The 13,661-nt window shown below is 36.6% G+C and overlaps 1 protein-coding gene across 13 annotated transcripts in view; it reads right to left on the bottom strand.

The window, feature by feature from the left end:
• Positions 1 to 13,661, bottom strand: part of MAPK8IP3 (mitogen-activated protein kinase 8 interacting protein 3) — a 93,650-nt gene that overhangs the window by 57,721 nt on the left and 22,268 nt on the right. For all 13 annotated transcript variants that reach the window (XM_074197177.1, XM_074197181.1, XM_074197184.1 and 10 more), the window contains exons 2-4: positions 5,264 to 5,384; positions 1,629 to 1,699; positions 640 to 731 (exon numbers count right to left, since the gene is read on the bottom strand). In XM_074197177.1, coding sequence (XP_074053278.1) covers positions 640 to 731; positions 1,629 to 1,699; positions 5,264 to 5,384 — 284 coding nt within the window. The remainder of the gene's footprint in view (positions 1 to 639; positions 732 to 1,628; positions 1,700 to 5,263; positions 5,385 to 13,661) is intronic.

The raw sequence follows: 13,661 nt of genomic DNA, 5'->3' as shown, positions 1-13,661 counted from the left end.
TATAGGACCACAACCTAAATCACTTTTAGGGAGCCTGTTTATAAAGTTTTGTGTAGTCAAATCAAAGAAATTTATAAAGATCTTCTACAGGGACATTCCCTTGTATAGGCAAATAACTAGTTGAAGCCCACGAGCTATTTTTTTACTTCAGGGTCAATTTTCTAGCTTCATTGGTAAAGTCAAATCTCAGGCTCTTCCACTTCCCAAGAAATGTAAATACCTATAGGTTAAAGAGTCTTAAAAAGAACAAAATCCATTACTCAGAAGTATGAAACTATGGAAATCAAAGTGTTTCTATTGACCATTTCTGGTCTTATAAATATTTCTGATTAATATTCAAAATGGTGGCATAGGTCTTTTTCCTTCATATTAACTTTCTCCTCATCCTTCACAATCCAAATAGAAAACATTCTTAACATGTAAAAGCAAAGTAAAGTAATCATCTTTCTTGAGAGTCTCAGGAAAGCTCTGTATCCAGGTCTGATCCTTCCATGACCACATGATCCAAGAAGAGGCTATCCCCTTGATTTGAAAGAATACAGTACTTTAAAAATGGTTTTCTTGTTTTAATAATTCTCTACATTTTATCTATTGTGGGGAAAGATAAGATTATACTAATATCCAGTCTTCTCATCATACCTTCTCCCAGGTAGACTGCCCTCTGTTTGGCTATTTCCCCCAACTTGTTGCATCTTGGACCGTTCAATGTGTTCTACATAGGTCTGGATCATCTGTGGAAAAGTAAATACTCATAAGTAAATATATTATCTCAGTAAATTGATCTGTTTCTCCATCTTTCCTACCTCTAGCTGAATTTCTGGAATCTGTGTGGTCTGTGATGCTTCAGTAGGAATGCAGTGAAAATAAAGTATATAATTCAAAAATGAGGTGAACAAATTTTTAAAGTGAACAATATAATATCCAGGTAAAACCTAGAAAGGATACTGAAAATTCAACTGCAATGAAGATCATAGCAGACTACAAGTGGAAAAGGGGAGGTCATTGTCCTTAGAACCTTTTTAACCTCTTCATTTCTTATTCATTTGTGATTTTTAAGTATTTAGATCATGAGTTGGGAGTTATTAGAACAGAGCAAAATGGGGCACATGTCATGGTACATTATTATTCTATTAGAAACCAGGAGGGATGGGAATTCAGGGAAGCCTGGAGGGATTTGCATGAACTGATGCTGAGCGAGATGAGCAGAACCAGAAAAACACTAGACACCCTAACAGCAACATGGGAGTGATGATCAACCTTGACGGACTTGCTCGTTCCATCAGTGCAACAATCAGGGACAATTTGGGGCTGTCTGTGATAGAGAATACCATCTGTATCCAGAGAAAGAACTGTGGAGTTTGAACAAAGACCAAAGACTATTACCTTTAATTTAGAAAAAAAAAAAAGCCTGACATCTTATTATCTGATCTTGCAATCCCTCTTTTACTTTATGTTTCTTCCTTAAGGATATTTCTCATCACACTCAATTTGGATCAATGTATACCATGGAGACAATGTAAAGACTGGCAAACTGCCTTCTGTGGGGGGTGGGGGGAAAGAAGTAAGATTAGGGGAAAAATTGTAAAACTCAAAATAAATAAAATATTTTTTAAAAATGGGGCACATACCTCTGTGTGTCTCTGGTGTAGGGCATTATATTCCTTCTTCATCTCTGACTCACGCTCCTCCAGTCGAGAAACTAGACAATATAACCATTGTTGGTCAATTACATAATTTATTACTTGCTCCATTCTCCCCTTTTGATAACCCTACAAAGTCAATACCTAGAACCAGACTATTGATGTTGAGCATGAATGTTCAAGCCTAAGAGGAAATAGAAAGACCTATGTAAGGTCCTTTTGCTGATTGGGAGTAACATAAACAATTCCAAAGCATATATGCAGTCTCATAAGGAATTCTTTAGTAAGTTCTCATTACTTAATTGAGAGTTTTAACAAAAAATAGTCTGAAGAAGGCAGTAACTTTCTCCAAAGGGATAATCCTACTGATAGTTCTTTGGCTATGGGCATTTTCAGTATTAGTATTAATTTAAAGAGAGTTAATTCACCAGTCTAAATTACTTAACAGACCCCTTTCCGTAAACAAGTAAAAGAGAACAGGGAACATAGAGGAACAATATAAGTCAGTGGTGTCAAACTCAAAAGAGAAAGGGGTCCTAGTAGGTCAGACGCAGTCTTAGAAAACCACAAATGTTATAAGAGTTGGGGCAGCTAGGTGGCACAGTGGATAGAGCACTGGCCCTGGAGTCAGGAGGACCTGAGTTCAAATCCGGCCTTAGACACTTAATAATTACCTAGCTATGTGGCCTTGGGCAAGCCACTTAACCCCATTACCTTGCAAAAGAAAAAAACCCTAAAAAAAGTGTTATTATATTTTTAATTATTTTGTTAAATATTTCCCAACTACATTTTAATCTGGTTTGAGTCTGAGTTTGACTCCTCTGATCCAGGGAATATATTTTTATTTCCTTTGTCTTTTTGTTAAAAAACAAAAACTATGAACCTAGTAATAGTTTGACCTTTTCCTTAAACAGCTTAAAAATGGCTATTGTAATGATAATTGCTCCTGTTTTTATACTGCTTTACAATTTACAAAATATTTTTCTCAAATGAAATAGCGCTTCATGATTTAGGAAGCCTTCCTTACAGTAAATAAATAAAATGGTTGGCAAAGACATTATTTTCAGGGGCAGCTAGGTGGCAAACTGGATAGAGCACCAGCACTGGAGTAAAATCTGGCCTCAGACACTTAATAATTACTTAGCTGTGTGACTTTGGACAAGTCACTTAACCCCACTGCCTTGCAAAAATAAAAAAAACCCATTATTTTCATACTTAGAAATATTCATTGATACAACGTAGAAAATCTGTGATCACTTCCATCCAGTGGATCAGGACTTGGAAAAGGAATATTAACTCTATTTAAATGAAAGTTTAAGAAACTTAAATGATCTGCACTAGGTCACAAAGCTGGTTATATGGCAGAACCAGGTATTCTGCTCCCAAGTGCTGGACTAAGTTCATTATATTATGTTGTAATCGATGTTCTTTTTATTCCTGAGTGGCACTCACAAACTGTCATAACAAACTGGAGGAAGAGGAAAGAAAAAAGGGAATACTGATGAAAAGAGAAAGAGTAGGAGGATGGCCAAGAAGAGGGTTCAGCAAAATTGGGACTGAGGCAAATTCTTCTCCCAACCTACCTGAAAATGTCCCTTTCCCCATCCTGGCTAGACAAGAACTCCTTTCACTTAACTCTGACCCTTGGACCCACTGCCAACTACCCACTCATCATTCCAACAGTTATAGGTTGGACCGCTATTGTAAGGAAGACATGACTACCTGCATGAGAAAGAACAGTCATCTTTCTGATGAAAATGAAGAGCCTGGAACCTTACCAACAGCCCTAGATAACACCATTCGATTCCACTAAGGACACCTGGGCTTTGCCATTCATCCTGCTCTAAGGAAAGATGGGTCTTCTTATCCGATGATGATGCTTGTCCTTTATACTCAAAGAAGGTATCAGTGAGGTGATGCCATGATGTACTTGTGAATTGTATTTGAGTGAGGTGGTGCTGTGCTTAGTCACTAATCTCACTTTCCCCTCTGGGGTCATCTAGATCCAGATATGAATCTGGACCACTGGATATGACCCTGGATATGAAACAGTCAGGGTAAAGTGACTTGCCCAAGGTCACACAGCTAGCTTATATCTATGCCTAGATTTGAGCTCAGGTTCTCCTGACTCCAGGGCTGGTGCTCTAGCTTTATCTAGTAGCCTTCCTATCCATACTGTAGCTGTGCTCCTTCTTTATGTATTGTTTCATTCTATTATAATGCAGGTTCCTTGAGAGTGTAGATCATCTCATTTTACTATTTGGATCCAAAATCCTCAGCAGGGAACTTGGCACACTGTTGGTTATGAATGTGTCTATTTCTCAACAGCATGCTGAGTGAGATACATGGAAGGATTGGTGGGGAAAGGGTTAAGAAATTCTAGGGATTGGGGACCATATGAAACAGGAAAAAAGTAGGGGGAAAAATAGGAAAAATTGAAAGACACTCTTGTAAATGAAAAAATAATTAGTTTTATCTATGATAATAATAACTTAATAACTAGATAAGCATGGATAACTTTTAGCATTATAATCACTTTTAGCAGAAATTTTTAAAACAAGGAAAATAATTTTTCTTACTAAAACTGCTTGAAATACTTTTTTTTTTTTTTAGGTTTTTGCAAGGCAATGGGGGTTAAGTGGCTTGCCTAAGGCCACACAGCTAGGTAATTAATTATTCAGTGTCTGAGACCGGATTTGAACTCAGGTACTCCTGACTCCAGGGCAGGTGCTTTATCCACTGCACCACCTAGCCGCCCCCTTGAAAAACCTTTTTTTTGCTAACTTCCTTTGCTGTGAGTTGTATTCTGAACCAGGGTTGACCGTTTTTGTGTCACAGATATCTTTGGGGAAGCTTCTAGCTCATCCTCAAATAATATATACGGAAATAAAATACTAAATATCAGCTAAAAGTTACAGAAAATAAAGATGAACTTTTTTTCCATCTAAATTCAAAGACTTCCTAAAATCCATCAAATCTGTCCTCAGATCACATTCTGAATCAGCCAGGATGTCTACTCCAATATCAGTAAAATGGTAGTCCTGACAGGCAGTTACAAAGATTGAGATCAAGACAAAGTAAACATTCCTTACTCTTATGACTGGAGAGCCATGTAATCCACTGAAAATAACATAAATTCAAGATTTTTTCAGTTGTTTTTCAGTCATGTCTGACTCTCCATGATCCCATTTGGGATTTTCTTGGCTCTGTTACTTAAGACATTTGCCATTTTCTTCTCCAGCTTATTTTACAGATAAGGAAACTGAGGCAAACAGGGTTAAGTGACTTGCTCAGGGTCACAAAATTAATAAGTGTCTGAGGCCATATTTGAACTTAGGAAGAGGAGTCTTTCTAACACCAGGCCTGGAACTCTACCATGTCACTAGTTACTCCCATAAAACAAGGTAGCAAGGGTTTAAGAAGGTAATAATGTTTGTAAGCACAGAAACTAATTTAAACCAGAAGGTTTGCAATAGTATTTAAATTTTAAATGTGCTATCTCAATTAAGAATATAATTTATTCTTTACTAGCTCTTTTCTTCAAACAAATGAACTACATCAAGCAATCTTAGAGAAAAAAACATAGAACAACTCAACAGAATTATACATACTAGGTTACTTACTTTGATCTGCATAATTTTTGGCTTTTAGCTCTAGCTGTCGAGTCTGGAACTCATAGTGTTCAACCTGGACTTGTAGATCTTTCTTTTCTTGTTCCAAGGCATCTTCAAACTCAATGAACTTCTACAAGTGAAAGGAACAGAAAAGTATGTAAGCAGATATGGTTAACAGAATGCAAAAACAACAGAATCATGGATACTGAGAGGTGGAAAAAATATAGATTTCATTGAATTTATCTAATCCAAATCTCTCACGTGAAAGTTACAGAAAAGTAGGCCCAGAGAAAACAAGTGACTTACTCTGTGTTTCACAGCTAATAAACAGTTTTGTTTCCATCTTAAAGGAGTGGAGGGATTGGAATATGATAGTCTGGAGGGCAAAAGAGGCTAGAATTGCAATTAAAAAAATATCTTACCCAGCAAAACTAAGTGTAAATCTTCAATTCATGGTTAGTTGATTTAATAGGCTATTTAATGAATAGAGGACTTTCAAGCATTCCCAAAGAAAATACCAGAGCTAAATAGAAAATTTTACTTTTAAATACAAGACTCAAGAAAGACATAAAAAGATAAACAGGAAAGAGTAATCATAAGGATTTCAATAAAATTTACATTCCTATATGGACACTCCTATCATTATTAGGCCAGTTAAAATGGCTGTGAGTTAATTATGGTGGAATTATCTTTAAAAATAATAAACAGGGATACATTGGGAGAAGGGAGAAGAGAAACAGAATGGGGAAATTTTTCTCATATAAAAAAGGCAAGGGGCAGCTAGGTGACACAGTGGATAGAGCACCAGTCCTGGAGTCAGGAGGACCTGAGTTGAAATCTGGCCTCAGACACTTAATAATTAGCTAGCTGTGTGTTCTTGGGCAAGCCACTTAATCCTATAGCCTTGAATAAATAAAAAAAAATTGGGGGCGGCTAGATGGCGTAGTGGATACAATACTGGTCCTGGAGTCAGGAGTACCTGAGTTCAAATCCAACCTCAGACAATTAATAATTACCTAGCTGTGTGACCTTGGGCAAATCATTTAGCATCATTGCCTTGCAAAAAATCTTTAAAAAAAAAGGCAAGCAATGAAGAGTTTTTATATAGGAGGGGGAAATGGAGATGGTGGTGGTAATCACTGCTTGAACCCCTCATTGATCAAAATTGGTTCAGAGAGAAGAACACATACACACACACACACACACACACACAAACACACACAAACACACAAAGAGTTGAGTCTAGAAATGAAACCCAATAGGGACATAAAAAAGTAGATAAAAGGAAAGGAAGAATTGAGGGGGAGATGATACAGGGGAGAACAGATTAAGGGGAGTAGTAGTTAGAAGAAAAAAGACTTAAAGACACGCAGTATTAAAAGAGAGAAAAGAAACAGAAGAAAATAAAATGGAGGGAAAATACACAGTGACTATAACTGTAAATGTAAATGGTATGAGCTCATCTACAAAACAGAAGCAGACAGCAGAATGGCTTAGAAACCTGAACGCAACAATATCTTGTTTACAAGAAACACACTTGAAACAAGAGAGATACATAGAGTTAATAAAGGTAGGAGTAGAATCTAGTATTTTTCAGCTGATCTGAAAAAAGCAGAAGTAGCATTCATGATCTCAAATGAAGGAAAAGCAAAAACAGACCTAATTAACTGAGATAATAAGTTTGCTAAAAGGTACTATAGACAACGAAGTAATATTAAAAAATTTTACAACATTTTTCTGATAAAGGCTTCATTTCTCAAATAAGTATAGAACTGAGTCAAATTTATAAAAATAAGAACCATTCACCAGTTGATCACTGGTCAAAGGATATGAATAGGCAGTTTTCAGAAGAAGAAATTAAAGCCATCTACAGTCATAAAAAATATCCTAAATCACTATCAATTAGGGAAGGTCAATTAAAACAACTCTGAGGTACTACCTCACATCTAACAGAAATGATAAATGCTAGAGAAAATAGGTACACTAATAGATTGTCAGTGAAATAGTGAACTGGTCCAAACGTTCTGGAGAACAATTTGGAATCAGGACCAAAAGGCTTTAAAAACTGCACATTCATTGATCCAGTCATACCACTACTAGGTCTATATACCAAAGAGATTAAAGATAAAGGAAAAGGACCTATATGTATAAAAATATTTATAGCAGTTCTTTTTGGTGGCCAAGAATTAGAAATTGAAGGGATGCTCATCAATTGGGGAATGGTTGAACTGGCTTATGATTGTGATGAAGTATTACTGAGCTGTGGAAATGATGAGGGATGGTTTCAGTAAAACATGGCAAGACCCATTTGAATGGATACAAAGCGACAGTAACAGGAAAGTTGTAATAATGATCAGCTATGAAAGACTTGGCTACTCTGATCAATACAATGGTACAAGCCAGTACCAAAGGATTTAGTATGAAAAAAATGCTATCCATTTCTTGAGAACTCGGGTGCAAACTGAAGTATAACGTTCTCATTTTCTTTTTTTTCTTGCTTTTTTCCCCCAATATGGCTGATATAGAAACATATTTTGCATGATTTCACATGTATAATTGATATTTTACTTATCTTCTCAGTGGATGGGAGAGCCAGAATTTGGAACTTAAAAAGTTAAAATAAATAATAAATTTAAATAAATAAATAAATATGTAACGAGACTTCAGATTCTGGGCTCTATTACAACAACACAACCCCAATTTTACAGGTTAAGAAATTAAGCCAGGAAAGACTGACTGGTTTAATGACACATTTAGAAAGTATCAGAGGTGGGACTTGAATTCAAGAATTATTGTACTATAAATAAAGTTTTTATGAATAAAACAGGAACATATGAAAACTGTCTGCAAAAGGAGAAAAATGACTTTATACACAATACATTAAGATGGAATAACCGTAATATTCTCTAATCAGGCAACACACTGTCCTAAGAAATTCTGAGAACAGATTGTCTTCTTCCTAACCAGTGAATTTGGTATAAGGAACCTCTAAGTATTATGTCATCATATTAAACAATTAGATACTACCTACTTTTGTCTTAATAAAAATCTCAAGTACTACCCATTTCAGAATTATTGGAAAAATCTAAAATGGGAGAACACTTAGCTTCTATTGTACTATCAAATGTAACATTTCTGTTCTTAAGACATCAAAAGGGATATTTGTAATGACTTTGGAATTGAAATTTATAAAATGTATTTCTAAATAAAAATGAAGCAATATAAAAATGGGAAAATAAACACTTTCAAAATTAAAAATAACCTAATGAATAATCCTAAATTCAAAGTTAAAGAAATCAATGTTATAGTCAAAAAGAAAATTAGAGCCTTTAGAAATGAGGCAGAAGAATTTCTGGGACAATGAAGGATTAAATACATAGCAGAGTTCCTGACTAGTTAAATCATATAACTTCATATTATTTATAAAAACCTTATCTGTCCTTATGCATATACACACATATACATATAGATTACCTGTAATATAAATTAGAAGAAAAGTGTGTTTATGTGGATGATATTTAGGTATACCCACATATCTCTCTCTCCCAATGAGGGGGGTGCAGATGGTCTCTAAAAGATACATGTGATGAAATGACTTCTGGGGCTCTCACCTTATGATTCATTCAGGGTAAGATGTGGGATGCTAAAAAATCCTGTAAGGGGGAAAGAAGGGAAATAACCAGGGCTAGGGAATAGATAAGAAAAAAAAAGGGGTATTCAGAAAGAAAAAAAAATAAATCTAATACTCATTACAGCATAAACAACTGCAGTCAGGTAGACTGATCGGGAAATACTTCCATAACCCAAGGAAAATCATAAAAATATAAGTGATAAGAAAAATTTTTGAAAAATAAAGTTTCCTTCAAGATTCAACTGAAGTACCACCTTCTGAAAGAGGCTTCTAGACCCACCAGCTGTGAAGTGTCTTCCAAATAAATGTTACTTGGTGTCTGTTTTCTGTGCTTGTGCTATATCTACTTAGTTAAAAGAGATTTCCCTGAAAGCAGGATCTATTTCATTTTTGTCTTTGTACTGGGCACTCTGAACAGTACACAAAAAATGCTTAATAATTCAAGTAGACTGGATGATTTTTTGAAGAGACATTAATACCATATAATTTTCTTCAAATCAACCTCCTAACTCTGGATTCTACCTCATATACACACTATCTTATATCTAGGTGCAAACTCCATCACCAGAAATTTTGTTTCCCCCTTTCCTTTTGCAAGTATATTTTATCTTGAAATATGCAATTGATCCTGGGAGTCAACTGAAAGGTATGTACAAAAAGTCAAGAACACAGAACAATGCAGAAAAACTTGAAATCTGGATATATACAGAAAATTGGAGAATTCCAGGATCTGAGTTGGAAAGAATATCAAAAAGTCATCTTTGGTTTAATCCATACCTGACAAGAATTCCCTCTACACTTGCTAACAGGTTATCTAAACTACCTGAAAAGTTCTAGAAAAGCTAGTATTTGTGAAAGTAGCCCATTTCAACCTGATGATAACTTTTTCTTTTTTTGGTTTTGTGTAAGTCTTTTATTGTTCTTATCTGAGTATTAAATACTAAACTACTTTTTTTAAAGATTTTTTGAGTTTTACAATTTTTCTCCTAATCTTACCTCCCCCCACCCCCCCAACAGAAAGCAATCTGTCAGTCTTTATTTTTGTTTCCATGTTGTACATTGATCCAAATTGAGTGTGTTGAGAGAGAAATCATTTTGTAAGGTTCTGGTTTTTAATCCACTCTGCTATTTGCTTAGGTTTTAAGGGAGAGTTCATCCCATTCACATTCAAAGTTATGCTTACTAATTCTTTATTGCCCTCCATGCTATCTTCCCTCTGTATTTTTCCCACATTTCCCCCACTTATGCGTATTCCCCACTATTGTTTCTGAATATCACCCCCTTCAGTGTTTGCCCTCCTATATCACTCCCTCCCCTTTCTTTCCCCTTTCCTTCCTTTTGTTAGTTCCCCTTTACCCTCTCCCCCTTTCTCCATCCCCACTCCCCTTTTCCTCTTTTAATATTTGAAAGGTTAGATATTTTTTAAGTTAACTAAGTATGTGTAAATTGACTTTAAGCCAAGTCTGATGAGAAGAAAATTCAGGTGTTTCTCTTCTCCCTTCTTCCCCTCTATTACCTTAGGTATTTTGTGCCTCTTAATGTAATGAGATTTACCCCATTCAATCCCCTCCCTCCTCCTGTCTCCTTCCTGTCCCCCTTTTTAAGGAGGTAGTGTTTTTAAAAATCATTCTGAGTCATAGAAAATTCCAAGTATCCATCACTTCTAGCTAAGTACATTCTATCTAATAGAGTTAAAATTGAGAGTTATTAGAGTCTTTCTCCCAAGTGGGGTTAAAGCCAGTTACAACCAATTAGATAGCAGTCTCATAGGTCATGAATGTCCATCATTTCTGGCTAGGTATATTCTCTCTGTTAGAGTTACAGTTCTCAAGATTTATGAGAATCTTTTTTCCCCATGCTGGGATATAGTCAATTTCAACTTGTTGGATAGCAGTTTTTTTTCCTTTTACTGCCCCTCCCCTTTTTTACCTTTTCATGTGTCTCTTGAACCTCCTGTTTGATGTCCAAATTTTCTATTTAGCTCTGGTCTTTTCACCAGGAATTTTTGAAATTCTTCCATTTCATTAAATGTCCATCTTTTTCCCTGGAAGAGAAGGCTCAGCTTTGTGGGATAGTGGATACTTGGATGCATTCCAAGCTCCCTTGCTATTCGAAATATCTTGTTCCAGGCCCTTCGATCCCTTAATGTTGATGCAGCCAGGTTCTGAGTAATCCTTATTGTGGATCCTTGATATTTAAATTGTTTCTTTCTGGCTGCTTGCCGGATTTGGCCACATTTCTTGGTGTTTTCATTTTAGGATCTCTTTCCAGAGGGAATTGATGTATTCTTTCAATAACTATTTTGCCCTCTGGTTCCATGATATCAGGGCAGTCTTCCATCACTAAATCCTGTAATACTAAGTCCAGGCTTTTTTTATCTTCAATGTTTTCAGTAAGTCCAATAATTTTTAAGTTGCCCCTTCTAGACCTATTCTCAAGGTCAGTGGTTTTGCTGCTGAGGTATTTTACATTTTTCTTCTATTTTCTGATTTTGTTTGACAGGCTCTTGCTGTCTCATGAAGTCATTAGTTTCTGCAGACTCCATTCTTTTTTTTAGGGAGGAGTTTTCTTCATTAACCTTTTGCAATTCCTTTTCCAATTGGTCAATTCTACTTTTAAAAGAGCTTTCCATTTGACCAATTGAGGCTTTGAGAGAATTATTTTCTTTTTGCATTTGCCCAATTGAGGATCTGAGAGATTTAGTCTCATTTTGTATTTGTCCAATTGTATTTTCTAAGGATTTGTTATCTTGTTGCAAGGTATTAATCTTCTCTTGGGTTTCTTTTGTCAAATTTTCCAAATGATTTTTAAACTCCTTCCTTATTTCTTCAAGGAAGTCTTTCTGTAGTGGAGACCAGATCATAATCTCCTCAAAGGTTCTAGGTCTCTCTGAGTTAGGGTCTTTTCCTTCCAAGAATTTTTCTATGGATCCACCTTTCCGCTGACCCTTCTTTTTGCTAAGACCTTGAGTTGTGGAGGGGCTGGTTCAAAGGGGTTTGGTATTGGGATCACTAGAGGCTTTACTCACTGACTGCAATTTCTCTGGCTGGCCAGTAGGAGGTGCTGGTTACTTTCTCTGGCGTGTCTCTGACCTTGATTGAGGTCTTTTCCTTAGCTTGAAGGGAGGGGTTGGAGCTATTGGAATCCTTTTGCCTTCAATCAATGGTGGGTTTTACCCTGGGGTGAGATCATTCCTCTCTCAATTGTCAGCTGGGCTGGTTCTTCTGCTCACACACCTGTGCCTGAGGCAGAAGTAGTCTGCAGTTGTTTGTTCTGGGAAGAGGCCTCAGCTGCAAAGGAGGCATGGACTCAGTTCATCAGACCCGAGGAGCCCAGGGATGGTGTCCACAGCTCTCCTGCACCAGAACTCTCCCCCCAGCCCTGTCAGCAAACTCCAGAGGGTCAGCGCCAACACCAGTGCCTCTGCTCCCTAGCTGACTCAAGCCTCCACAGTCTAGCCCCATCGCTGATCCAGCAGGTCCATCTATTGGGCCCTCAGACTCCCTAGCTCCAATTCGGCCATTTCTGGGGCTGACCCGCCCTCTGAGCCCGGACTCACTGGCCTGAACTCTAAGCTGCAGAAGATAAATCCTGAGGTAGATGTTCTTTCTCCTGGCTTTTCTTTCTGGGTTTTGTGGGTCGGATTTCTGTAAAGAGTTTTGTTTCATATGATAGACAGGAAAAGATAAGGAGCCTTTAGAACTGTGCCTGTCCTCTCTCCACCATCTTGGCTGGAAGTCGATAACTTTAATACTTAGAAGGTTTCTCTTACATCCAGTGCTCAGCATTGTGCCTGGTTGCTGACTGACTGACATTCAGCTTAAATCCTCTCTTTTGCAGTTCTACACATAGTCTTCTTAGCAAAGTCAAATGCCTGTTAGATATAACAATCCTTCAAACATTTCCTCCAATTAACCATCTCCACTTCCATCACCCAATTCTCATGTGAGGCAGTGATGAAAACTTCCACCCACCTGGTCACTGCCTCTGGTTACTTTCCAGATTATTAATGCTCTTCCTAAAATGTGTCCCTGAACAAACACAAAACAAAATGTTCAGTCATTCACTCTTTTAATGATTTTGGTTCTGTCCTTTTTTTAGTTCAATCATTTTCCTTGGTAGGTGAAAAAAATTCAAGAATAAAATGGCAGACAGCAGCAGCTGTTTAAAATTTCTGATTATCTGAGGATTTCTTTCAAACATCAATAAAAATTATTTTTGTATTATAAATTGAATATTTTTTTACACTAATGAATAAGATATTTAACTAAAGACAACAGAACCAAAGAGCTGTCAGAATTATAAAACGAATTATTGACCTCATATAAGCTTTACTTCTGCCCTAAGACCAATATATGAAAACCGTAAGATCATATTGAATGTAGCTACCACCAGAATTTAACACAAGTAGTCTAACATAGGATTTCAGAGGCAAGTGGGGTCTTCTGGTAGCTGACTGTGTATGATCTCTCTTGATTTATCTTCAAAGATATCTAGGTCTGAAAACTAAGCAAATTGCACCTCTTTAGAGTTTGAGATTCAGTGATATAGATAAAATTTCAAAATTTTGTGTGTGATATTGTCCCAGTGAGAGAGTACACCCTTCAAGTCTAAGTTTAGGGAAAAAAGCAGACATAATGCAGTGCTCAAGTGACTAGCACTGTTTCAATCTAGGTGGTTTTTTTTTTTACTTCAGGTCCATTGCTTTTCCCACTATACTAACAAACACAATCTTACGGCATGCATATAGGTTCCCCAAAGGTATTTTTATAATGA

The sequence above is a fragment of the Macrotis lagotis genome, chromosome 8 (assembly GCF_037893015.1).
Source record: "Macrotis lagotis isolate mMagLag1 chromosome 8, bilby.v1.9.chrom.fasta, whole genome shotgun sequence".
In the NCBI taxonomy this organism is placed as follows: domain Eukaryota; kingdom Metazoa; phylum Chordata; class Mammalia; order Peramelemorphia; family Peramelidae; genus Macrotis; species Macrotis lagotis.
Note: the sequence above shows the minus strand (reverse complement) of the source record. Positions and strands in the feature narration are given on the sequence as shown.